At 38.8% G+C, this 27181-nt stretch overlaps 3 protein-coding genes across 6 annotated transcripts; all 3 read left to right on the top strand.

The window, feature by feature from the left end:
• The first annotated feature begins 215 nt into the window (after positions 1-215).
• Positions 216-738, top strand: LOC306904439 (polyadenylate-binding protein 1A-like). Its single transcript, XM_079474328.1, has 2 exons — positions 216-403; positions 496-738. Exons 1-2 carry the CDS (start codon positions 221-223, stop codon positions 613-615), a joined length of 303 nt encoding a protein of 100 aa, XP_079330454.1. The 5' UTR covers positions 216-220; the 3' UTR covers positions 616-738.
• Positions 739-11080: 10342 nt separating this feature from the next.
• On the top strand, positions 11081-14112 carry LOC306888843 (polyadenylate-binding protein 1A-like). The gene is made up of 10 exons (XM_079447353.1): positions 11081-11901; positions 11994-12109; positions 12192-12273; positions 12362-12457; positions 12539-12760; positions 12857-12944; positions 13049-13146; positions 13448-13512; positions 13600-13738; positions 13887-14112. The coding sequence occupies exons 1-9, from the start codon at positions 11719-11721 to the stop codon at positions 13658-13660; spliced, it is 1011 nt and encodes a 336-aa protein (XP_079303479.1). The 5' UTR covers positions 11081-11718; the 3' UTR covers positions 13661-13738; positions 13887-14112.
• A 7248-nt stretch (positions 14113-21360) lies between these two features.
• On the top strand, positions 21361-26861 carry LOC306889298 (uncharacterized protein). Of its 4 annotated transcripts, XM_079448089.1 has the most exons (9): positions 21361-21430; positions 21528-21614; positions 21752-21822; positions 22445-22518; positions 23407-23425; positions 23744-23944; positions 24041-24234; positions 25619-25740; positions 26156-26861. In XM_079448089.1, exons 4-9 carry the CDS (start codon positions 22516-22518, stop codon positions 26187-26189), a joined length of 573 nt encoding a protein of 190 aa, XP_079304215.1. In that variant the 5' UTR covers positions 21361-21430; positions 21528-21614; positions 21752-21822; positions 22445-22515; the 3' UTR covers positions 26190-26861. The 4 variants fall into 4 exon arrangements, with proteins under 4 accessions (XP_079304215.1, XP_079304218.1, XP_079304217.1 ...); XM_079448092.1 differs by lacking the exons at positions 21528-21614; positions 21752-21822 and having other exon boundaries at positions 21375-21430; XM_079448091.1 differs by lacking the exons at positions 21361-21430; positions 21528-21614; positions 21752-21822 and adding an exon at positions 22046-22186.
• Positions 26862-27181: the final 320 nt, after the last annotated feature.

Raw genomic sequence — 27181 nt, 5'->3', positions numbered from 1 at the left:
GGTGACTTGGCGCTCCCTGCGGTATGGTTTTGTTAACTTTGTAAACCTCGCGGATGGTAAGTTAACTCTCCATTCTTCACGTTAACGTTTTGGTAATAAACATTTTCATTCAAAGTTTACAGTCTTGTGTAATTTTCTCTTTGTTGTTTTTTCCAGAAAATTAAGCTATATGAAGTGAGCCATATAAATAAACCTGCCTTGTCTTTCAGCTGAGCGTGCCATGGACACTCGGATGTGTCAGGATCTTCTGGGCAGACCCATGCGAATCATGTTCTCCCAGCGTGATTCCACACTGAGGAAGACTGGGGTCGGCAATATCTTCATCAAGGGTCTAGCCAGCAGCATCGATGGTGCCAGCCTGTACGATACCTTCTCACGTTTTGGGAAGATCCTGTCCTGCAAGGTAATAGCTGCGGGTAGACTGTTTTCATACACAAGATATATTATGCGTTGATGTCTTCGTTCGTGTCACATGTGTAATATATTTTCATCAAGGTGGTTTTTGATGCAAATGGATCCAAAGGTTACGGATTCGTCCACTTTCACACCTTCGAAGCGGCGGAAAAGGCCATCAAAACCCTTGATGGCATGTTGTTGGACGACCAGCTTGTGTAAGTGGATCTCCGTCGGTCTTCTTGTTCTTTGTCTTGTCTAATCTTATAGAGTTGAGCTCATTTTGTTCGTGTTTTAAAGATCCATTTGCCACTATAAAACCTTTGAGGAGCGTCACCTTGAGCGGAAGGCTATGGCTCAGGACAATGAGCGGCACTACCCGGTATCCATCACGAACCCCTTAACACACTTCTTACAAATCTTTATTGATTGTTGAAATGTCTTGTGTAACCTTATGGTCTGTTAAAAAGGGGGTGAGTCTGTACGTGTCGAATCTGCCCTACGGCTTCAGAGAGCAGCAGCTGTACAGAGCGTTCTCACCCTTTGAAAGCATCACTAGTGCCAAGGTATGATACATGTTTATATTGTAATTGTTAAATAACAATTAAAGTGAAAGAAGACTTCAGCGAGTGCTTCTCTCTGTTCAGTTGATGATGGAGGCCGGGCGCAGCAGAGGGTTTGGATTTGTCAGCTTCTCCACCCTCGAAGATGCAACTACTGCTGCGTCGGTCATGAACGGGCGTATGGTTGCCGGCAGGGTGTTGCGGGTCACTTTGTCTCATCACAATGAGCCGAAGACCCAGCCTCGGCAACAGGACAGCAGCAGTGAATCACTTCCTGCTGGACAGTTTACATCTGCTGTTCCTCAGGTGAGATGAGCCCCTATTACAGATGATTTCAGATCTTTAAAATGCTTAACAGAGAAAGAATGTAATTACATGAACTTCATTTTATGCATTTGACAGGTTCAAAAACGCCTTGATGTTCACCCTGTAAACCAGCTGGCACTCCAGCCCGTCAGTCGTCAGACAGCAGAGGGCGTCCTCGCTCAGGGTCAGTAGCCTCTTTATATCTTTCTCGTTCTGTAAATGATGCTTCATCAGCCCTTCATATTCACATTGTTATTCACCCTGATGTACATCTTTACCTGTCTACAGGTGAGAGTCTCCGCCCACTGATGCCCGTCGTCCTGCTGGATGCTGTTCATGCTCAGCCTCCACGCCTGCAGGTTTCTCAGGTCCTTCTGGACTACTGGGTCAGTGCTCATACATCTCATCTCACTTCCACATTCTTGAATGACAAGATAACAGATTACAAGTTAGGAATAGTACTAAAATAATAGAGTGATGTATGTTGGTGTGTGCAGGCAAGTCAAGCAGAGTTGGATGTGTTGCGTCCCAGGCGACTGCTCGCCCTGCCTGCACCCAGTGATGATCCTAAAGTTGTCAATCACTGTGAATAGTCATGTTTTTTAATAGGATTGTTGTAATGTTTCTCTTGAATTATCACTTGAGATTTTATTGTTTCTCACTGTCTTTTCTCTTGTTTCCTGCAGTGTCTCAGATTCCTAAAAATCTGCCTGATGGTGCTACAGCTCCTGTCAAAACAGAAGCTCAACGGGTAGAAATCTCTCAATGAAACTTTGGATCATTCAATGTTTGATTTGAATTAAAAAGTGCTCACACATCTTTCTCCTTCCTGTAACAGATGGGTGAGTCTTCACATCAGCCACCATCCATGTGGGGGCGCTGGTTCTGGATGTCATTAAACGGATGTTTGAAGGCCAGAAGCCTGAGCTGCCCCACCAGCTGGAGCATCATGAATGTGCAGACAACACGCAGATCTTGTAAGTGTCGGGAAGCTGCTGACCTTTGTGTTAACATATAGCAATAAATGAATGAATCGAAGTTGTGGGATTTAGCCGAAAAAGTTATGAAATCTTTAAATGTGTTTAATGGATGTGTGTGTGATCGCTCGTTTGTGTGTTTCCAGACAAATGGATCTATTGCCGGACTCGACGCTCGGAGAACAACGTGGGACAACAATGAAGTCCTGATTATTGTAAAAATTGTACATATGTAGAAAAAATGGCATAAACTTAAATTTGTTTGAATATTTACTTAAGCTTAGATTTTTTTAATCTTCATGAAATTGATCTGGAATTTAAAGCTGCCTTTATAAATAGTATAAATAAAGAAATTAATTTTATCATCGAACGAATCACTTTACTGTCAATGCATTTATTTACTATTTAAACACTTTACATTCCTCAACTGCGTCACTTGGAATAAATCCAATGCTTAAGTGTAGAAAACCAAACATGCCTTGATTCACCTTCACCCACAAACACGCATCCTTCTTGTACAGTAGTACTACTCTATGAATTGTGTAATTCTATGAAAACTAAAGGGCGTATGGCTGTTTCAAGTGTCATTGCACTAAATGTATTGTAGCTCATGATTAATTATGCTTGTTTAACCTTGCTTGCGTACAGGTTGTTGTTAATACGTCATAGTTCAAAGAGCGTACAGGTCACATGACAATAGAAACACGTCTTAAATGTTTTCATACTGCACTCACTCATACTATTAGGTTCTTAATCCAAATCTGTACATACTTTCACAGTATGCAATTTCAGACAGATATAGTGACCTGCAGCGACCGTATGCTCATTCGTGACCATCTCGCATCTTCAAGGGTGGAGAAGCTGACAAATCCTCTGCTGCGTCCGGCCTTCATCATCAACTGAGAAGAGAGAGAGCAACATGTGTTAATGTTTGTCCAAACACTTGCTGTAGTTTAATTTAGATTCGACACTAAGATCAAGTTACACAAGAACATTTCAACATACACCAAAGATTTGTGAAGCGATAAAGCGGTAACAGGGATGCACCATCAATGCTGTTGGTGAGACTCTTGAGGACAAGGAGGCGTTCTGATCCCTCAGTACACCGTGCTCTCAGCTTCACATATGCTTCCTCCAATAGCTTGTTCGCAGTCACCTAGTTCTGATATGCGTGAAATTCAGATGGAGGGCAGGAAGTAAGGCAGATCGAACTGAATACTGTAGTGGTTTAGACACTATTACAGGAGAAATATATACATAAAACAAAAACACAACATATGTCGGACGTCTACAGAAACCATTGTTTAAAGCAGTGGTTCTCAAAGTTTTATGTGTTCAGTTAATGTCGTATTTTTTAGAAATATGGAAACTTTTCATACATTTTGTATAATCAAACATCAGAATAAGACTACCGACAAAAATATTTGATGTTCCAGCATTGAATAACTTAATATGTCTTTGGTTTAATTCAAATTCTAGGTAAAGTCTTTATTTGGGGGCCCTACACAAAGGTTAAAAGTTCTTTCATCATTTACTCACCCTCAGATTGTTTCAAATCTGTTGTTCTGTTGAACACAAAGAAAGATATTTCTAAGAATGTAAGCAATTTTCAGTTCTGGGACAACATCCACTGCATTTGAAAAAATTATATTGTATATTGTATATTCTTTTCTGTTCAACGCAAAATTTGATATATTGAAGAATTTTGGAAAACATTTCTGGGACACGATTGACTAGCGTTGTCAATGATGTTTCGGAACGGAAAATTGCTAATCTTCTTTCAAATGTCTTTGTGTTCATGAGCACAAAGTACTTTATACAGGAATGAAATAACATGAGGATGAGTAAATTATTTTTCATTTTTGGGTGATCTATCCCTTTAAAGATCTAGCCCTTTAAAGCACATACAAACCTTTTCCCAGCGTTTATCTTCAAAGCTTATTCACGCGATTAAAGCATCTTGTGATTTTTCACTTTGATCGATTTGAGGAACCGTAAAAAACCCAGAACATAAATTCTCAATCACAAACTCAACATGTCTTCCTGCCCTCCATTTTCATTTTATTTTGTATTGGTGAAAACAACCATTGTATAGCATAAACCAGTACAATAAAATGTTACATTAACTGGGGTCAGGAGACTTGAAGATGTTATAATGTTTCAAACATGTTAATTGTGTAAAAGAGGATATAGAACAATCAAATTATGTAACAAACATCTTGAAAACTGGGGAAGAATTAATACATTTTTGTTTATGACTATAAGATTAACAAGTAAACTTAAAGTCAAATAAAAATATATTACAAACACTTGAAAGCATTATTTTCTTTATACATAATGACATCTTTTAATGTTAACTTTTACCAAATGGAAAATAAATTCAGCAAAATCCAACCAAAATTCTCCATTTGCAATTCTCTGCCTGGAAACGCAATGACATGATGTCATGAGCAAACAACATGTGAACTATGTCATGAGAAGGTAAATAAGTTAATGCGACACAAAATAATACAATTACAACTTAGCTAAAAAAAGTTAAATAATATAAATCTGTTTTATAAATTCTATAAACATAATTTTATTAAAACAATTAAAATTTGAGAAATAGTAAAAATAACAATTTACAAATTAATAAAACATTAAAAGTAAAATGTATAATAGTCTAGTAAAATGAATAATAAACAATTCGTTAGTTTGTTGCGGGACATGCGCAGCCTGGAAGGAGGCGTACGTTCTTTGAGCCTACGTCACTACGTAGCCTATTAGTCCGCTACTCGTTTTTTATTTTATTTCAGTTGTTTCTTTCATTTTAAGTTGTTCATTTTGTTTTGCTGTATTTTACTGGATGGTGTTTTTTAGTGGCACGATTCTTGGCCGCACTTTCGAAAAACATTCGCATTGATTTGAAAAGAATCTTCATTTTGAAATGTTTCAAAATAAAGCAACGACCCGTTCCATTTGTTAATTATTTATTACTAAAGCAACAGCTTACATTTTAACTATTTCAATTAACATTATTATTAAAACAAAAACTGTAGATTTTTATGCATTTACAAAACGACGTATGACGTACGTTGTCATCTGCGTAATATCACTTAAAACACCCGTCACTAGGCAACGGCCGCTTACGTGCTACAAAAATCAAACATTGTTTTGACGAGCCACTGGAGGACACGGAGCGATCTTCACATTCAGACTTTGACATTTCTAAACTTTTATTCTTAATTATTTTCTTTAATTCGTTCATTTTACAATACATTTTCATCTGAGATACTTACTGTTATATTATTGTCTTGTATTATCATTTCTTGCATTTAACGTCTTCTCATTCTGTGAGTAGAATATTTTTACAGGTCAGATGACGTCGTTCTACGGAGGAAACTGTGGAGCTAGGGATCAGATCGCCTCGTTGTTCGTGGGGGATCTTCATCCACAAGTGTCCGAGTTCATCCTCCAACAGACGTTCAGCCCGTTCGGTCCGATCCAGTCCGTGCGGGTCTGCAGAGACAGGGTGACTTGGCGCTCCCTGCGGTATGGTTTTGTTAACTTTGTAAACCTCGCGGATGGTAAGTTAACTCTCCATTCTTCACGTTAACGTTTTGGTAATAAACATTTTCATTCAAAGTTTACAGTCTTGTGTAATTTTCTCTTTGTTGTTTTTTCCAGAAAATTAAGCTTTATGAAGTGAGCCATATAAATAAACCTGCCTTGTCTTTCAGCTGAGCGTGCCATGGACACTCGGATGTGTCAGGATCTTCTGGGCAGACCCATGCGAATCATGTTCTCCCAGCGTGATTCCACACTGAGGAAGACTGGGGTCGGCAACATCTTCATCAAGGGTCTAGCCAGCAGCATCGATGGTGCCAGCCTGTACGATACCTTCTCACGTTTTGGGAAGATCCTGTCCTGCAAGGTAATAGCTGCGGGTAGACTGTTTTCATACACAAGATATATTATGCGTTGATGTCTTCGTTCGTGTCACATGTGTAATATATTTTCATCAAGGTGGTTTTTGATGCAAATGGATCCAAAGGTTACGGATTCGTCCACTTTCACACCTTCGAAGCGGCGGAAAAGGCCATCAAAACCCTTGATGGCATGTTGTTGGACGACCAGCTTGTGTAAGTGGATCTCCGTCGGTCTTCTTGTTCTTTGTCTTGTCTAATCTTATAGAGTTGAGCTCATTTTGTTCGTGTTTTAAAGATCCATTTGCCACTATAAAACCTTTGAGGAGCGTCACCTTGAGCGGAAGGCTATGGCTCAGGACAATGAGCGGCACTACCCGGTATCCATCACGAACCCCTTAACACACTTCTTACAAATCTTTATTGATTGTTGAAATGTCTTGTGTAACCATATGGTCTGTTAAAAAGGGGGTGAGTCTGTACGTGTCGAATCTGCCCTACGGCTTCAGAGAGCAGCAGCTGTACAGAGCGTTCTCACCCTTTGAAAGCATCACTAGTGCCAAGGTATGATACATGTTTATATTGTAATTGTTAAATAACAATTAAAGTGAAAGAAGACTTCAGCGAGTGCTTCTCTCTGTTCAGTTGATGATGGAGGCCGGGCGCAGCAGAGGGTTTGGATTTGTCAGCTTCTCCACCCTCGAAGATGCAACTACTGCTGCGTCGGTCATGAACGGGCGTATGGTTGCCGGCAGGGTGTTGCGGGTCACTTTGTCTCATCACAATGAGCCGAAGACCCAGCCTCGGCAACAGGACCGCAGCAGTGAATCACTTCCTGCTGGACAGTTTACATCTGCTGTTCCTCAGGTGAGATGAGCCCCTATTACAGATGATTTCAGATCTTTAAAATGCTTAACAGAGAAAGAATGTAATTACATGAACTTCATTTTATGCATTTGACAGGTTCAAAAACGCCTTGATGTTCACCCTGTAAACCAGCTGGCACTCCAGCCCGTCAGTCGTCAGACAGCAGAGGGCGTCCTCGCTCAGGGTCAGTAGCCTCTTTATATCTTTCTCGTTCTGTAAATGATGCTTCATCAGCCCTTCATATTCACATTGTTATTCACCCTGATGTACATCTTTACCTGTCTACAGGTGAGAGTCTCCGCCCACTGATGCCCGTCGTCCTGCTGGATGCTGTTCGTGCTCAGCCTCCACGCCTGCAGGTTTCTCAGGTCCTTCTGGACTACTGGGTCAGTGCTCATACAGCTCATCTCACTTCCACATTCTTGAATGACAAGATAACAGATTACAAGTTAGGAATAGTACTAAAATAATAGAGTGATGTATGTTGGTGTGCAGGCAAGTCAAGCAGAGTTGGATGTGTTGCGTCCCAGGCGACTGCTCGCCCTGCCTGCACCCAGTGATGATCCTAAAGTTGTCAATCACTGTGAATAGTCATGTTTTATTAATAGGATTGTTGTAATGTTTCTCTTGAATTATCACTTGAGATTTTATTGTTTCTCACTGTCTTTTCTCTTGTTTCCTGCAGTGTCTCAGATTCCTAAAAATCTGCCTGATGGTGCTACAGCTCCTGTCAAAACAGAAGCTCAACGGGTAGAAATCTCTCAATGAAACTTTGGATCATTCAATGTTTGATTTGAATTAAAAAGTGCTCACACATCTTTCTCCTTCCTGTAACAGATGGGTGAGTCTTCACATCAGTCACCATCCATGTGGGGGCTCTGGTTCTGGATGTCATTAAACGGATGTTTGAAGGCCAGAAGCCTGAGCTGCCCCACCAGCTGGAGCATCATGAATGTGCAGACAACACGCAGATCTTGTAAGTGTCGGGAAGCTGCTGACCTTTTTGTTAACATATAGCAATAAATGAATGAATCGAAGTTGTGGGATTTAGCCGAAAAAGTTATGAAATCTTTAAATGTGTTTAATGGATGTGTGTGTGATCGCTCGTTTGTGTGTTTCCAGACAAATGGATCTATTGCCGCACTCGACGCTCGGAGAACAACGTGGGACAACAATGAAGTCCTGATTATTGTAAAAATTGTACATATGTAGAAAAAATGGCATAAACTTAAATTTGTTTGAATATTTACTTAAGCTTAGATTTTTTTAATCTTCATGAAATTGATCTGGAATTTAAAGCTGCCTTTATAAATAGTATAAATAAAGAAATTAATTTTATCATCGAACGAATCACTTTACTGTCAATGCATTTATTTACTATTTAAACACTTTACATTCCTCAACTGCGTCACTTGGAATAAATCCAATGCTTAAGTGTAGAAAACCAAACATGCTTTGATTCACCTTCACCCACAAACACGCATCCTTCTTGTACAGTAGTACTACTCTATGAATTGTGTAATTCTATGAAAACTAAAGGGCGTATGGCTGTTTCAAGTGTCATTGCACTAAATGTATTGTAGCTCATGATTAATTATGCTTGTTTAACCTTGCTTGCGTACAGGTTGTTGTTAATACGTCATAGTTCAAAGAGCGTACAGGTCACATGACAATAGAAACACGTCTTAAATGTTTTCATACTGCACTCACTCATACTATTAGGTTCTTAATCCAAATCTGTACATACTTTCACAGTATGCAATTTCAGACAGATATAGTGACCTGCAGCGACCGTATGCTCATTCGTGACCATCTCGCATCTTCAAGGGTGGAGAAGCTGACAAATCCTCTGCTGCGTCCGGCCTTCATCATCAACTGAGAAGAGAGAGAGCGACATGTGTTAATGTTTGTCCAAACACTTGCTGTAGTTTAATTTAGATTCGACACTAAGATCAAGTTACACAAGAACATTTCAACATACACCAAAGATTTGTGAAGCGATAAAGCGGTAACAGGGATGCACCATCAATGCTGTTGGTGAGACTCTTGAGGACAAGGAGGCGTTCTGATCCCTCAGTACACCGTGCTCTCAGCTTCACATATGCTTCCTCCAATAGCTTGTTCGCAGTCACCTAGTTCTGATATGCGTGAAATTCAGATGGAGGGCAGGAAGTAAGGCAGATCGAACTGAATACTGTAGTGGTTTAAACACTATTACAGGAGAAATATATACATACACACAAAAACACAACATATGTCGGACGTCTACAGAAACCATTGTTTAAAGCAGTGGTTCTCAAAGTTTTATGTGTTCAGTTAATGTCGTATTTTTAGAAATATGGAAACTTTTCATACATTATGTATAATCAAACATCAGAATAAGACTACCGACAAAAATATTTGATGTTCCAGCATTGCATAACTTAATATGTCTTTGGTTTAATTCAAATTCTAGGTAAAGTCTTTATTTGGGGGCCCTACACAAAGGTTAAAAGTTCTTTCATCATTTACTCACCCTCAGATTGTTTCAAATCTGTTGTTCTGTTGAACACAAAGAAAGATATTTCTAAGAATGTAAGCAATTTTCAGTTCTGGGACAACATCCACTGCATTTGAAAAAATTATATTGTATATTGTATATTCTTTTCTGTTCAACGCAAAATTTGATATATTGAAGAATTTTGGAAAACATTTCTGGGACACGATTGACTAGCGTTGTCAATGATGTTTCGGAACGGAAAATTGCTAATCTTCTTTCAAATGTCTTTGTGTTCATGAGCACAAAGTAATTCATACAGGAATGAAATAACATGAGGATGAGTAAATTATTTTTCATTTTTGGGTGATCTATCCCTTTAAAGATCTAGCCCTTTAAAGCACATACAAACCTTTTCCCAGCGTTTATCTTCAAAGCTTATTCACGCGATTAAAGCATCTTGTGATTTTTCACTTTGATCGATTTGAGGAACCGTAAAAAACCCAGAACATAAATTCTCAATCACAAACTCAACATGTCTTCCTGCCCTCCATTTTCATTTTATTTTGTATTGGTGAAAACAACCATTGTATAGCATAAACCAGTACAATAAAATGTTACATTAACTGGGGTCAGGAGACTTGAAGATGTTATAATGTTTCAAACATGTTAATTGTGTAAAAGAGGATATAGAACAATCAAATTATGTAACAAACATCTTGAAAACTGGGGAAGAATTAATACATTTTTGTTTATGACTATAAGATTAACAAGTAAACTTAAAGTCAAATAAAAATATATTACAAACACTTGAAAGCATTATTTTCTTTATACATAATGACATCTTTTAATGTTAACTTTTACCAAATGGAAAATAAATTCAGCAAAATCCAACCAAAATTCTCCATTTGCAATTCTCTGCCTGGAAACGCAATGACATGATGTCATGAGCAAACAACATGTGAACTATGTCATGAGAAGGTAAATAAGTTAATGCGACACAAAATAATACAATTACAACTTTGCTAAAAAAAGTTAAATAATATAAATCTGTTTTATAAATTATATAAACATAATTTTATTAAAACAATTAAAATTTGAGAAATAGTAAAAATAACAATTTACAAATTAATAAAACATTAAAAGTAAAATGTATAATAGTCTAGTAAAATGAATAATAAACAATTCGTTAGTTTGTTGCGGGACATGCGCAGCCTGGAAGGAGGCGTACGTTCTTTGAGCCTACGTCACTACGTAGCCTATTAGTCCGCCACTCGTTTTTTATTTTATTTCAGTTGTTTCTTTCATTTTAAGTTGTTCATTTTGTTTTGCTGTACTTTACTGGATGGTGTTTTTTAGTGGCACGATTCTTGGCCGCACTTTCGAAAAACATTCGCATTGATTTGAAAAGAATCTTCATTTTGAAATGTTTCAAAATAAAGCAACGACCCGTTCCATTTGTTAATTATTTATTACTAAAGCAACAGCTTACATTTTAACTATTTCAATTAACATTATTATTAAAACAAAAACTGTAGATTTTTATGCATTTACAAAACGACGTATGACGTACGTTGTCATCTGCGTATTATCACTTAAAACACCCGTCACTAGGCAACGGCCGCTTACGTGCTACAAAAATCAAACATTGTTTTGACGAGCCACTGGAGGACACGGAGCGATCTTCACATTCAGACTTTGACATTTCTAAACTTTTATTCTTAATTATATTTCTTTAATTCGTTCATTTTACAATACATTTTCATCTGAGATACTTACTGTTATATTATTGTCTTGTATTATCATTTCTTGCATTTAACGTCTTCTCATTCTGTGAGTAGAATATTTTTACAGGTCAGATGACGTCGTTCTACGGAGGAAACTGTGGAGCTAGGGATCAGATCGCCTCGTTGTTCGTGGGGGATCTTCATCCACAAGTGTCCGAGTTCATCCTCCAACAGACGTTCAGCCCGTTCGGTCCGATCCAGTCCGTGCGGGTCTGCAGAGACAGGGTGACTTGGCGCTCCCTGCGGTATGGTTTTGTTAACTTTGTAAACCTCGCGGATGGTAAGTTAACTCTCCATTCTTCACGTTAACGTTTTGGTAATAAACATTTTCATTCAAAGTTTACAGTCTTGTGTAATTTTCTCTTTGTTGTTTTTTCCAGAAAATTAAGCTATATGAAGTGAGCCATATAAATAAACCTGCCTTGTCTTTCAGCTGAGCGTGCCATGGACACTCGGATGTGTCAGGATCTTCTGGGCAGACCCATGCGAATCATGTTCTCCCAGCGTGATTCCACACTGAGGAAGACTGGGGTCGGCAACATCTTCATCAAGGGTCTAGCCAGCAGCATCGATGGTGCCAGCCTGTACGATACCTTCTCACGTTTTGGGAAGATCCTGTCCTGCAAGGTAATAGCTGCGGGTAGACTGTTTTCATACACAAGATATATTATGCGTTGATGTCTTCGTTCGTGTCACATGTGTAATATATTTTCATCAAGGTGGTTTTTGATGCAAATGGATCCAAAGGTTACGGATTCGTCCACTTTCACACCTTCGAAGCGGCGGAAAAGGCCATCAAAACCCTTGATGGCATGTTGTTGGACGACCAGCTTGTGTAAGTGGATCTCCGTCGGTCTTCTTGTTCTTTGTCTTGTCTAATCTTATAGAGTTGAGCTCATTTTGTTCGTGTTTTAAAGATCCATTTGCCACTATAAAACCTTTGAGGAGCGTCACCTTGAGCGGAAGGCTATGGCTCAGGACAATGAGCGGCACTACCCGGTATCCATCACGAACCCCTTAACACACTTCTTACAAATCTTTATTGATTGTTGAAATGTCTTGTGTAACCATATGGTCTGTTAAAAAGGGGGTGAGTCTGTACGTGTCGAATCTGCCCTACGGCTTCAGAGAGCAGCAGCTGTACAGAGCGTTCTCACCCTTTGAAAGCATCACTAGTGCCAAGGTATGATACATGTTTATATTGTAATTGTTAAATAACAATTAAAGTGAAAGAAGACTTCAGCGAGTGCTTCTCTCTGTTCAGTTGATGATGGAGGCCGGGCGCAGCAGAGGGTTTGGATTTGTCAGCTTCTCCACCCTCGAAGATGCAACTACTGCTGCGTCGGTCATGAACAGGCGTATGGTTGCCGGCAGGGTGTTGCGGGTCACTTTGTCTCATCACAATGAGCCGAAGACCCAGCCTCGGCAACAGGACAGCAGCAGTGAATCACTTCCTGCTGGACAGTTTACATCTGCTGTTCCTCAGGTGAGATGAGCCCCTATTACAGATGATTTCAGATCTTTAAAATGCTTAACAGAGAAAGAATGTAATTACATGAACTTCATTTTATGCATTTGACAGGTTCAAAAACGCCTTGATGTTCACCCTGTAAACCAGCTGGCACTCCAGCCCGTCAGTCGTCAGACAGCAGAGGGCGTCCTCGCTCAGGGTCAGTAGCCTCTTTATATCTTTCTCGTTCTGTAAATGATGCTTCATCAGCCCTTCATATTCACATTGTTATTCACCCTGATGTACATCTTTACCTGTCTACAGGTGAGAGTCTCCGCCCACTGATGCCCGTCGTCCTGCTGGATGCTGTTCATGCTCAGCCTCCACGCCTGCAGGTTTCTCAGGTCCTTCTGGACTACTGGGTCAGTGCTCATACAGCTCATCTCACTTCCACATTCTTGAATGACAAGATAACAGATTACAAGTTAGGAATAGTACTAAAATAATAGAGTGATGTATGTTGGTGTGTGCAGGCAAGTCAAGCAGAGTTGGATGTGTTGCGTCCCAGGCGACTGCTCGCCCTGCCTGCACCCAGTGATGATCCTAAAGTTGTCAATCACTGTGAATAGTCATGTTTTATTAATAGGATTGTTGTAATGTTTCTCTTGAATTATCACTTGAGATTTTATTGTTTCTCACTGTCTTTTCTCTTGTTTCCTGCAGTGTCTCAGATTCCTAAAAATCTGCCTGATGGTGCTACAGCTCCTGTCAAAACAGAAGCTCAACGGGTAGAAATCTCTCAATGAAACTTTGGATCATTCAATGTTTGATTTGAATTAAAAAGTGCTCACACATCTTTCTCCTTCCTGTAACAGATGGGTGAGTCTTCACATCAGTCACCATCCATGTGGGGGCTCTGGTTCTGGATGTCATTAAACGGATGTTTGAAGGCCAGAAGCCTGAGCTGCCCCACCAGCTGGAGCATCATGAATGTGCAGACAACACGCAGATCTTGTAAGTGTCGGGAAGCTGCTGACCTTTGTGTTAACATATAGCAATAAATGAATGAATCGAAGTTGTGGGATTTAGCCGAAAAAGTTATGAAATCTTTAAATGTGTTTAATGGATGTGTGTGTGAGATCGCTCGTTTGTGTGTTTCCAGACAAATGGATCTATTGCCGCACTCGACGCTCGGAGAACAACGTGGGACAACAATGAAGTCCTGATTATTGTAAAAATTTTACATATGTAGAAAAAATGGCATAAACTTAAATTTGTTTGAATATTTACTTAAGCTTAGATTTTTTTAATCTTCATGAAATTGATCTGGAATTTAAAGCTGCCTTTATAAATAGTATAAATAAAGAAATTAATTTTATCATCGAACGAATCACTTTACTGTCAATGCATTTATTTACTATTTAAACACTTTACATTCCTCAACTGCGTCACTTGGAATAAATCCAATGCTTAAGTGTAGAAAACCAAACATGCCTTGATTCACCTTCACCCACAAACACGCATCCTTCTTGTACAGTAGTACTACTCTATGAATTGTGTAATTCTATGAAAACTAAAGGGCGTATGTGTCATGATTCTGCTCCATCATGTCATGTTTTCTTAGTGTAGTGGCAGGATCATGACAGAACCTCATGTTAAATGTGGAGAGAGATAATTATTGTTCTTATGGCCTTCCATAATCTCTCTCCGGTCTCGTCTTTGTTCCCATCCTCTCGTTACCCTCTTTATTGATTAATGCCTTTCACCTGTTTCCCTCTTGATTTGCTCCCTTATTTAATGCCCTTGTGTCTTCTGTCTTGTGCTGGTTCATTGTGGTTGTGTGGTGAGTTCTTGTCAGTCTAGTCATGTGTTAATGTTTAAAGTTTATTTATGTGTAGTTAGTTTTAGTCTTGTCATGTTATTATATTGTCATGTTTTGTTACCCCCACGTGGGTCTTTGTTTTATTATTTATTAAATTATCTGTTAACCCCTTACCCGCTGTCTGCACCTGGGTCCTCTCTCCGTGTCTCACCACGAGAATCATGACAGAATGAACCAGCCATAATCGGACCCAGCAGACAGAGGGATCGTTGTGGCAGCAGTTGAGGCTGCCGGATTCCCCTCCGGGGTTAGAGGTTGCCGGACTCCCTTCCAGGGTCGAGAACGCCGGACTCCCTCCTGAGTCGGGGCCGCCGGACTCCCTACCAGGGTTGAGACTGCCGGATTCCTGCTCAGGGCCGAGACCGCCGGACTGCCTTACAGGGTTGAGACCGCCGGTCTTCCCTCCAGGGTCGAAGCCGCCGGAATCCTGTGGCCACCAAGGATCCCCAGCCGGGCATTCCAGGTCGGTGCAGCTGGGCATTCCAGGTCGGTGCAGCTGGGCATTCCAGGTCGGTGCAGCCGGGCATTTCCGCCCGGTGGAGCTGGGCACTTTCCTGCTTGGCGGAGCCGGGCATTCCAGCCCGGTGCATGCGGCCATTCCAGCCCGGTATATGCGGCCATTCCAGCCCAGTGCATCCTGTTCATGTCTGCCGGCTCTCCTGTTCATGTCTGCCGGCTATCGTGTTCGTATCTGCCGGCCATCCTGTTCATGTCTGCCGGCTAGTGTTTTCGTGTCTGCCGGAGCTACCCAGTCCGTGTCTGCCCATGTTTGGACTTCCCTTTGGACTCTTGTGTGCCCCAACCCTTGGACTCTTGTGCTTGCCCGTTCTGATTTATTGTATTATCATTTTGCCACTGTCACAGTCTGTCTTGTCTTGTTTGTGCCTTGAGGAGCATCAGGTTGCTGCTCCTTAAGGAGAGGCTTCTGTCATGATTCTGCTCCATCATGTCATGTTTTCTTAGTGTAGTGGCAGGATCATGACAGAACCTCATGTTAAATGTGGAGAGAGATAATTATTGTTCTTATGGCCTTCCATAATCTCTCTCCGGTCTCGTCTTTGTTCCCATCCTCTCGTTACCCTCTTTATTGATTAATGCCTTTCACCTGTTTCCCTCTTGATTTGCTCCCTTATTTAATGCCCTTGTGTCTTCTGTCTTGTGCTGGTTCATTGTGGTTGTGTGGTGAGTTCTTGTCAGTCTAGTCATGTGTTAATGTTTAAAGTTTATTTATGTGTAGTTAGTTTTAGTCTTGTCATGTTATTATATTGTCATGTTTTGTTACCCCCACGTGGGTCTTTGTTTTATTATTTATTAAATTATCTGTTAACCCCTTACCCGCTGTCTGCACCTGGGTCCTCTCTCCGTGTCTCACCACGAGAATCATGACAGTATGGCTGTTTCACATGTCATACCACTAAATGTATTGTAGCTCATGATTAATTATGCTTGTTTAACCTTGCTTGCGTACAGGTTGTTGTTAATACGTCATAGTTCAAAGAGCGTACAGGTCACATGACAATAAAAACACGTCTTAAATGTATTCATACTGCACTCACTCATACTATTAGGTTCTTAATCCAAATCTGTACATACTTTCACAGTATGCAATTTCAGACAGATATAGTGACCTGCAGCGACCGTATGCTCATTCGTGACAATCTCGCATCTTCAAGGGTGGAGAAGCTGACAAATCCTCTGCTGCGTCCGGACTTCATCATCAACTGAGAAGAGAGAGAGCGACATGTGTTAATGTTTGTCCAAACACTTGCTGTAGTTTAATTTTGATTCGACAATAAGACCAAGTTACACAAGAACATTTCAACATACACCAAAGATTTGTGAAGTGATAAAGCGGTAACAGGGATGCACCATCAATGCTGTTGGTGAGACTCTTGAGGACAAGGAGGCGTTCTGATCCCTCAGTACACCGTGCTCTCAGCTTCACATATGCTTCCTCCAATAGCTTGTTCGCAGTCACCTAGTTCTGATATGCGTGAAATTCAGATGGAGGGCAGGAAGTAAGGCAGATCGAACTGAATACTGTAGTGGTTTAGACACTATTACAGGAGAAATATATACATAAAACAAAAACACAACATATGTCGGACGTCTACAGAAACCATTGTTTAAAGCAGTGGTTCTCAAAGTTTTATGTGTTCAGTTAATGTCGTATTTTTTAGAAATATGGAAACTTTTCATACATTTTGTATAATCAAACATCAGAATAAGACTACCGACAAAAATATTTGATGTTCCAGCATTGCATAACTTAATATGTCTTTGGTTTAATTCAAATTCTAGGTAAAGTCTTTATTTGGGGGCCCTACACAAAGGTTAAAAGTTCTTTCATCATTTACTCACCCTCAGATTGTTTCAAATCTGTTGTTCTGTTGAACACAAAGAAAGATATTTCTAAGAATGTAAGCAATTTTCAGTTCTGGGACAACATCCACTGCATTTGAAAAAATTATATTGTATATTGTATATTCTTTTCTGTTCAACGCAAAATTTGATATATTGAAGAATTTTGGAAAACATTTGTGGGACACGATTGACTAGCGTTGTCAGTGATGTTTCTGAATGGAAAGTTGCTAATCTTCTTTCAAATGTCTTTGTCTTCATGAGCACAAAGTAATTTATACAGGAAAGAAATAACATGAGGATAAGTAAATAATTTTTCATTTTTGGGTGATCTATCCCTTTAAAGAGCTATCCCTTTAAAGCACTAGGGCAGCCTAGATGGTAAAATCAAGTCAAGTCAGCTTTATTTATATAGCGCTTTTTACAATTTTCATTGTTACAAAGCATCTGTAAAAGAAAACATTGACTATAAGCAATACATAAAAGGTTATGCAAGTCAAAACACGTCAAATATCAGACACACAATAAATTATGCAGTGTTAATTAAATAAGACTAAAATTCTAGCAGCTCCCCCGGCCAGGCAAACTGTGAAAAACAGTATGCAAACGGTGGCAAGGAAACCAAAACTCAATTTCCGGAATTGGGCGTGTCGGAAGTTTCAGAATTTATGGAATTGGATGTATCCGAAGCTTCAAAATTGTCAATTAGGCATGTAAACGTACATTTACTCAAAACTATGTCAACAGACAAGCCAATGGTATTATTTAAACAAAGCTATTTTTATAATTAAAAGTAATTTTACCTTTTGTGTGAATTTAGCGGCATCTAGCGGTGACGATGTGAATTGTTACCAACAGCTCACTCAACCCCTTCCTTTCATGTGTCATACAAAATAGAAAATACACATTTGCTTGATACAGAAAATAACTTCATGACATGAGCAGGAAGAGACTGTTCTTAACCCCGACATTTGCACAGTTATAGTTCATTGAGAGAAACAATACTCACAACAAGTTCCACGTATCAGTATCTCCAACATAAAAACATTAAACAAGTCAAAATAAAATGTCCTCAGTGTACATTAGGCTATCCCACTTATAATATATACTTGCCACATGAGTAAACATTTCTGACACAAAATGTAAAGTTGATACAGTTATTTGTTTTGGCATTAGAAAAGAGAACATAATGTAGCCTACTGTAACAACCAGGCAAATGGAAGTCAGAGACCAAACACTCCAGGTATAAGTATGACAGCTTTATTTAATTAAAACCATAAAAACACTCATATGGCACATGTACATTACCCCCCCCCCCCCTTTAGTCAAGGCTTGCTTTAATCTACTCGACGCCAGATCCCGAAGACAGGAGGCACGGAGCTTGATCTCCGCCTGGGTCAGGATATAATCCAGGGGTCGGTGGCATCCGTATAAAGAAGGCGCAGCTCGAGTAGTCTCTCAGATCCACAGGCCGGATATCATACAATAATCCACAAGACCGTTTGTCAAATCTCGGTTAGCAGTCCGGGGCTCTCCTAACCACCAAAGCAGGCCCTCACTCACTAACCCTAGTAATACCCAGGGGCGCAACTACTCAGTGTTAGGGGGGTATGCAGAAACTGTTTTGGCGCCCCCCCCCCCCAAATAAAAAAGTGTGCCGGACATCATCATGTATGGGCTTGAAATAATAAAGGTTTATTTTAAAAGTATATCAGACAGCTACTGTAAGCCTACCATAATTATATGGTATATGAACACAAATACATAAAAATGTATTCATGGAAATGTCTCTGCCATTTCTTTCTTTTTGCCGTATCTAAAACGTACCGATCCGTACCGAAATGTGACACAAGTGTATCGTATCGAACCGAAACCTGAATTTTGTGAACCATTACACCCCTACCTTTTCCATATTAATAATATTAATAAATTAATTTGTTGGTATCAAGTATCAAGTTGGTATCAAGCTCCCTCTACACTTCCACCTAATGTTAGACCTACCTGTTGCTTTCCCCTGTCTTTCCTGATCCACCATCCTCACACCTGAATAAAATGAACTTTGCTGTTAAATATAGCAGCCTTAATTAAAATTTTCAAATCAGCCTAGGGATGGCATCAGATAAGACAACTATTATGCAGTAAGGTTGTGCTAATGTTGAAACTACATTAACATTTGGGATTTTAAAAAGTACAAATATGACACACACACATACATATAGAAAAGTAATTACAGGGTCACATCTCTCTCTGTTTAAAGGTCTGTGCTGATATATATATATATATACATACATGCATACACATATAGCACAGATCTTTAAAGAAGGAGAAATGTGGCCCTAATAACAGCTTCCATGTCACCCAGCAGATGTAAAGCAGCCTGTAGCCTATGTCTGACAGCACAGCTGAGCTAACATGAAGCTAATGGTAAATAAAATCCACGATAAACCAGCCTTATTGCATAAGGAATGTTTTCCAGCTTCTAGTCATTTATTGTGCGTGCTACCTTATATTTACTGGTTCTTATTTTACTTTAATAAAATTGAGATATGTCATGCATGGCATTGGTACAATAGGGTTTAACCAAAATATAAATGTAGATATCAGCAGCAACATTATTTTGCATTAAGCTAGCATACACTTGCCAGTCAATTTTTATATTTGCAAGCCTCCAACTTTGGTAGCAAATCTATTCAGGATTCCACGGTCGGGTGCTCAGCAAGCTCGCTAGCTAACGTTAGTCTGTTAACATGAATATTGTATTTGCAAGAATAGACGTCACATTTTAAATCTAACCTGTTACCTTTCACCATCCACGTATTTAGCTGCTGTCGCATCCCTTGACAGGCCATTTCCCTTTTCCATCTTTCTTTTTCTATTTTTAGCCCCGAAGGCTTTTTTGGTTTATCCATCTTTTTCAAATTCAAATTTCAACGACAACTCACTGACGTTACTCCGTACTTAACGTAACTCACGGCGCCCCGCCGACTCGCGATATTAGCCTACCCTTCTATGTCTAAATAAATTATATGATGGAATCTTATGAGGGCACCGGTGCCGCCTAGCCTGTTAGTCCTCTTAAATGTATATAACTTTTTATATATACTATAACTTATATAAAATTTATAAAAATGTATATAACTTATTATTTCACATTTTTAAACCATCGCGTTGGCGCCCCCCATGGTGCTGCGCCCCTATGCGCCGCATATAGCGCATACCAACTTTTTGCGCCACTGGTAATACCCCCTTTAACTGACTACCTGTCTTCACAGCCGGAGACACTAATCATCCCGAGCGGCCGTTTAGCGTGTCACCCACACTCGAACACCCGAATAGCATCTCCAACAGCATTTTTATCAGCCCTTTAACCCGCATCACCTGTGTGCTCCAATTACATTAGTCCCCACCCCCTCATTAACTACAGGACACCCCAGCCCAACTCCCTTACATCACAGTACAAAGTCTAAACAAGATGACTGCAGTTCTCAGATAAGCGGTGACGGTCTGTTTTGATCGATATCAGAGAAAATCAGACCTTAGAATGTTGCAACTGACAGTCAGAATTAACGACCTCAGAGAAATAAAGTAATAAACCAAAATATTTTAGCACTGCAATAAAGGGCAGTTATAGTGACAATAAGTTCCGAACTCGAATAATAAAAAGTGTATTGCACAGTAATTTACTTTGGATATATCTGCCAAATTCGTGAATATAAATGTAGGTCGACAGTCTCAATCTCAGTGCCAATGACAATTTTTAGACTGTTTTATTTTTCTTCCCTATTTAAGAGAAAGTGCATGTGATCGTGACTTGAACTAAAAAAAATACAAATTTAATGCTTTAAATGTTTCTTCACAGCATGAGAAAGATAACTATTTGTATTGAGTTATCACAATAGCGTTTCGCAAAATGTTTAACATCATGATAATAATATCATATCGTATGGTATCCGGTGATCCCATCCCTAATGTTTCGGACAGTACTTTGTTAAAATTCTGCACATATTGTAGATATATTATATATGCTATAATTAAATCTCTATGCAAATAATTTATGCAATAATGTTTTTCTATGACTTTAAACTGTTTCCTTTGATTTATCACATTTGTACCAATCAGCTCCTCACCATGAAACAGTAGTTCTTCATGGCATGATTCAAAGAACTACAAAACCCACTCTCCCTTTCACCACAGCCAGTGTATTAACGCTAGTGATTTCATCTAAACAATGCACCCTCATAGCGATGTCGATATAATGTTTATGAAAGTGAAAACTAAACACGCTCTACTAAGCAAATAGCGTCAGGATCGCTACATTAAACCGAACCGCTAGGGAACGATCTGGTTCTTAAAAATAAGTCGGACCGGAAATCTGCAATGGGAAAGTGAAAGTGTAATAGCGCCCTTAAAACACGTAACGAAAGTAAAAGATTTGACTTCTACAGAGGCAGAGTAAGGAGGAGGTAAGCTAAAGTCTATAAGCTAAAAAATGCTACTGAGTATGTTTGTCTATGTAAATATGCATTTAATGTTTCTCGCAATCCTTCAATAAAACCACAGCTTGCGGTCTCATGGTAGGATCGCAGTCGGCACCTCTACTACTTAAGCCTGGTGTAGGCTCCTGTACATATAGCATATTTAAAAAAGGTAGCCTATTTAGTAGTATTATGATTTCGTTGATGTTTTTAAATGAAAGTTAAAAACAAAAGATTTTGGAGAGAGAGGATATATATATATATATTATTTTGGTGACTTACTGCTATAACTGCTCCTCCTGTTCTTAGGGTTATCTTTGAGGCTAGGGTGGCCATTTCCACAACACCAAAAAGGAGGAGACTTTGCGGCATTTAGTGAGGCAAGAATAACTGCATCTGGTGTACTCGCAAATACAATACAATTTTGTCTATCATATCGATGGTATCATGACACAGTGATTCTGAAATAGCCTACTCTATTCATTGCCAGACAATTTGATCTACGACATATCTTGATGTAGACCGATGTGTAACAGAAGAGGCAAAAAATGTTTGTTCACAGTATTTGTATTTATTCAAGACACTCCTGTATGACTGCCTGGTGATGCTTGACTGCATGATAGACTTTTTAAAGCTCTGCAGCGGAGATTTTGTCTGACATTTGTTGACCCTGGAGCAACATCAGGGACAGCAATGATGTTTACCCAGAAAATCTCTCACTTTGCAAAACCCTGCGCAGTTAAAGTAAGCAGTGGAAGGCAATATTTCTTAGTCACTATACAATTTTTTTTGTTTTATTATGTTTCATACATAAATCTTAAAGTAGCTGAAGAAGAATAATTTATATAATATTTATTGTTTGTCTCAGTCAGGGAGTAAGGTTGCAGCAGTAGCCAACTAATTTTTTTGCTCGTTTCATTTTAAGATTGACCTGTGGTATTATTGTCCAAAACACTAAACATTTTTACTTAGGTAATAATATATGTGCTATTCTCATTCCAGAAACAAGGATTTAGTTTTGCCGGAACTAGCATATTTCTACCATAACTGGACGTTTTTATCTGCGTTTCAAAATGGTAAGTATCTCTGACTAAAGTTATACTAAAGTAGCATTACTAGCATATAATATACTTTCTAAAATAATTCAAAATAGGATGGAAGCAATAAGCTTGATTCTGACAGGAAGTCACAAGTTTTATGTTATTCATCAATATTCAGGCCGGGTCACTCTTGTAGAAGAGAGTTTAATCTGAATAAGTTTTAACCCGGTTAAATAAAGAATGAATGATTCTCCTATAATCGTGACGCAGCCCCTATAAGTAAAACATCCTTAACCGATGTACTCCGTTCTGTTCCTGGATTCCAAAATAATTCAACTTCATACTATGAGGGGAAGCTACTCTGAGACTGTAGTTTAATAAGACAAGATACTCATAAATGAAAGTAGATAAGTTACACTTAAACTACCCATCTGAAAAAGTAATAGCTAGACTACAAGTTCCTCAAAAAGAAGCTAGCTACATTGAAACTAGTTTAGTACCTTTTTTTACAAATGTGGCGGAGGGAACGGCGCGAGTACGGTGCCTCTCTTATGCTAACGGAGCTCCTCCGTGAGAGATGCGAGACCAGTGCACGTGCAGCATACGCTCATCACTCGCGTCACCGGCCTTGTGCTGTTCCCTCGCCGCTCTCTTCCAGCCCTGCTCACCACAACAAACATTGTATCCCACATAACAAATAGTTTAATATACTAAAGCAGTTAGCCCCAAGAAGCAGTGGGTTACAGTGCATTCTATAACTGCATTTTTCAAATGGCAGGTTCTGATGGGTTAACTGTTGGTTATACAAATGCACATTTTTCTATCTCTTATATCATATTATATTCATGTTCTCTCAAAGTATTTCTGGTTTTGTTTTGTTATTTGATCATGTCTGCTGGACATACTGTGGCTTCCACGGGACAGGGCTTCATACTTGGAAAAAGTAAGTAAAAGCGACACAAAAATTGGAGTTTATCATGTTATCATGCTACCAGGTATTTGTTATTTTGCAAGTAAAGCAAGTCAATGTGAAAAAGGAGTTTACACTGTCGTTCTCTCCGTAAAGTGAACAGCAGAAAGTGATCTCTGTCCTAGTGACTAATACAATAATTATTTATTATAGTAAACTTTGCATTTTACATTTATCCTTTCAGTGATCATCCACTCCAATAATAATTAGTTTTCCAAATAATCACAACAATTCCAAGAACATTTTAATGCTAAGATTGAAAACTAACACACTTTGATCTTCATCTTGAAGCACACAAATACTTCGTAATTCAGGCCGGGAACTCATGGGATACCCCCCGAGAGATTTTAAAACATCTCCATAAACGTCTACCTGGATTGAAGGAGGTGTATAATGTTGGGGAGTGTGATGTCATCCTGGTTTTCTGCCCCATTGTGTCACGAGCAGGAACCGACATGATAGCTGCGCTGAATGAACTTAATAGACATTCAGGTAACTTCGAGATCACAAGATACATTTGCAGTTGGTAGACATTAGATGCAGAATACATTAAACAAGTTTTGACCTCCTTTTATTGCCATTATACAGCATCCAAACCAGCTTTACTCATGGTTCTCCATCACACTTTTGAACGAGAGAAAATTGTATCAGACAGCGGCAGAGATGTAAACAGGGAAAATACGCTTGTGGTGAACTTTCTCTTCAATGAAGATGATGGGTTACTGAAATGTCCCATTAATGATGATGCACTGACCAAAGTTATTGAGCATTTCAAACCTCAGGTAATGTCTGACCTCTTTCATTCATTAAAATCTGTGTGACTACAAATTATGTAAGGGTGACTTAAAATTAACCTATCATAATCAAGTTTTTCGTTAATACATTTTTAGGGCCCTATTTTAACAATCTAAGCGATCTGAAGCGGATGTGCCGGTGTACTTACATGTACATTTAGTCATTTAGCAGACGCTTTTATCCAAAGCGACTTACAAAGAATTCAGGGAGCAATAAGTGATATGTCATAAAAGAGCAATAGTACGATAGATGCTCATTCAAAGTTACTAGTTTCAACAAAAGATAGACCACTACCTGTAGAGAGAAAGAGAGAGGGTACTAGTGTTTTTCTTCATTTGTCTGTCAAGTACTCACAGAAGAGATGGGTTTTAAGTAGTTTTTTGAAGGTTGTTAGAGATGTGGTTGACCGGACCGCGTTGGGAAGAATGTTCCACCACTTAAGCATAAAGTATAGTCCGGCTGGCCACAAACACCAGCATGTCATAATTTTCTTCATCGCACACCGCGTCCTCGCAGAACGCATAAAAACGTATTTAATAATGTTGAGGCGACCGAGTCCACTAGGTGACATACTGCGAATGTGCCGAATTCGGTGTGTGCATAAGACAAAGACAGACACGGAAAGTCTACAGGAACATATCACTTACTGTGTGTTCACACCGCCAGCGACAAAGCGACAGTGACTGTTGGTGACAGGAAGTGGGCATTTCTAGTTATCCAAAAAGTCACAGATGTAGTATCCGTGACGTCAACAGGGGTTTTCTGAGGAGCTGTTTTGAAGCTTGAGTGGGCGGAACTGGCCATCGCCATCTTAGCAGCGCATCACTTCCTGATAATTGAAAATGGGAAAAGAGGCGGGACATGGTTGAAGCTGAGGCACCTAGTTGTTGAAACCACTTGTCACTCAAGTGGCTACGCACCTAATTTGCGGAATTTTAAGGCTTAATGTAATTAAACGCGGGAGTTATAAAGAATTCACCCCTTCTCACAGTTTTCAGAGGTAGGATTTTGTTCCAGGCGTTAAACATGTATTTTTTCTGCTTTGTTTTCAAAATTTTCAAAATGGGGATCAATGAGATTCCGCTCTCTTTTAGAGACAGTCTCTAGCGGCCAGTCAATGAATTGCAGTCTAAATCACTTCTGTGTCACTTTGGCTTCACAAGAGAGATCAGAAAGTTGCACACACCTCGTTTTCAGACCAGCATTCAAATTAATTTGCTATTTAAACAACGTGCTGCTGGACGTGAAAATGATAACTGCGTTGGTCTGAAACGTACAAACGTGATTCATCTTAATTATTATTGTATGTATTATTATTATTGTCTTAAAACTTTAAACACTAATAAAAAAAATTCTCTGTTCTTTCCTCAGAACATTTTTTATTACATAAGGTGGATAATAAATTTATGTACTCCGAGAAAAGTTCTTTTGGCTGTGCTGGGAATTGCTGTGGTATCTGGAATTAAGTACTATTGGTACAGAGCTCCGGAAAGGTAAGAACATACAAAGAGTTTAAAGAAATAGTTCACCCTAAAATTAATAAGTGTCATCATTTGTTATAAACCTTTATAAAAAAATTGTTGTGCCAAAGCAAAACGAAGATATTTTAATGAACAAACTTTCATGAAAACATCTTAATTTGTGTTCAGCACAACATAGAAATGAATACAGGTTTTTAACAACTGGAGGGTGAGCAAATAGTGATTTTTTTATGTGAACTGTTATTTTAGGTAATTCAGCTATACATTTATATTCATCATTACTTTTGGTTGAAATGTGACTACTAAAAGTTGATAAAGTTGCATATACACACAAATATATATGCATTAAAAATACATATTTTTAAATACTTTTGTCAAGGTCTTTGTCAAAAAAAGAACTAAAATTGTTCTGCATTATTTTCCACAGGTCCCAAGGAGAATTCAAAGAACTAAACTTTTAAGCTATCGATTTATTGATCAAATTAGCAGTAAAAATAAGCATGTTTCCATTATAAAACATCATCATCATAATGAATGTGTGATGTGGTTAAACTTTAATAATATAGATGCAGTATTTATATTGTTGTTTTAGTACAGCCATGTAGCCATACAGTATATAAATAGCAAATGTTTTTGCTGGGGCTCATGTCGTGGAAGCCTTTAGGTATTCTATCCTTATAACGTCACTCAAGAAGGTGATTTTCTGAATTATTAAATTAATCTTGTTTGTGAAATTATTGGTCACAATTATTGTGCCTGCATGGTTTCAGAAATGCATCAATCTAAATGTAAATCAAAATAAACAAATCAGTGTGTGTCCTTGCATATGAAGGTTTTATTTTTATTTTGTATAGGCTTATATATCTCAACATGAGATAAAATGTCCTAAATATATAAGTTAGAAGCCCAAATTGTACTGTTTGTCTTAAAGAATGTCAGTGATGCAAATTGTACATTATGTGCTCTTCAGTGTATAAATTACGATATATTCAATTATAGTTTAGCGACATCTAGTGACTATTCAACACACTCACGGCATGGTAAAGGCCATAGCAGTGTTTCTCTCTTATCATTATTTGTATTGATTTTGTGTTATACTAATAAAGGACTTTCATTTTTGTATGTTTAAGACGAGTTTTCACAAAGTTCTTTGTTATTCTTTTCGCCTATACTCAGTGCATACATTTTATAATTAGGTATATCCATGTTTAATAAATATAATAATTTAGGCTATAACATCCTGAAATGTAATGTAAATTGCAATTTTTCAGATTTAAGATGAATGAATTCATCATAGGCTACATGCCAAATACAAAATATGCAGCAGTGTTGGTTGTGCTGCACACATCATCTTCAATTGTTACAGTAGTATCCAGACAGTGTAAATATAATAGAAATGTGTATCAAACCAATGAACAAACATGTTTAACCAGAAACACTTTTGAGCAATGAT

The sequence above is a fragment of the Barbatula barbatula genome, assembly GCF_947034865.1.
Source record: "Barbatula barbatula genome assembly, chromosome: 2".
Classification (NCBI taxonomy): domain Eukaryota; kingdom Metazoa; phylum Chordata; class Actinopteri; order Cypriniformes; family Nemacheilidae; genus Barbatula; species Barbatula barbatula.
This window is presented reverse-complemented; position numbering and strand designations above follow the sequence as displayed.

What these genes read in the sequence shown, in the direction of transcription:
- LOC306904439 (XM_079474328.1), top strand. Translation starts at nt 221, where the DNA reads ATGGACACTCGGATGTGTCAGGATCTTCTGGGCAGACCCATGCGAATC. An exon ending in GGAAGATCCTGTCCTGCAAG is followed by an intron (nt 404 to 495) that starts GTAATAGCTGCG and finishes ATTTTCATCAAG; the next exon opens with GTGGTTTTTGATGCAAATGG.
- LOC306888843 (XM_079447353.1), top strand. Translation starts at nt 11,719, where the DNA reads ATGGACACTCGGATGTGTCAGGATCTTCTGGGCAGACCCATGCGAATC. An exon ending in GGAAGATCCTGTCCTGCAAG is followed by an intron (nt 11,902 to 11,993) that starts GTAATAGCTGCG and finishes ATTTTCATCAAG; the next exon opens with GTGGTTTTTGATGCAAATGG. An exon ending in TTGTTGGACGACCAGCTTGT is followed by an intron (nt 12,110 to 12,191) that starts GTAAGTGGATCT and finishes CGTGTTTTAAAG; the next exon opens with ATCCATTTGCCACTATAAAA.
- LOC306889298 (XM_079448089.1), top strand. An exon ending in TGAACTTAATAGACATTCAG is followed by an intron (nt 23,945 to 24,040) that starts GTAACTTCGAGA and finishes GCCATTATACAG; the next exon opens with CATCCAAACCAGCTTTACTC. An exon ending in TTGAGCATTTCAAACCTCAG is followed by an intron (nt 24,235 to 25,618) that starts GTAATGTCTGAC and finishes TTCTTTCCTCAG; the next exon opens with AACATTTTTTATTACATAAG.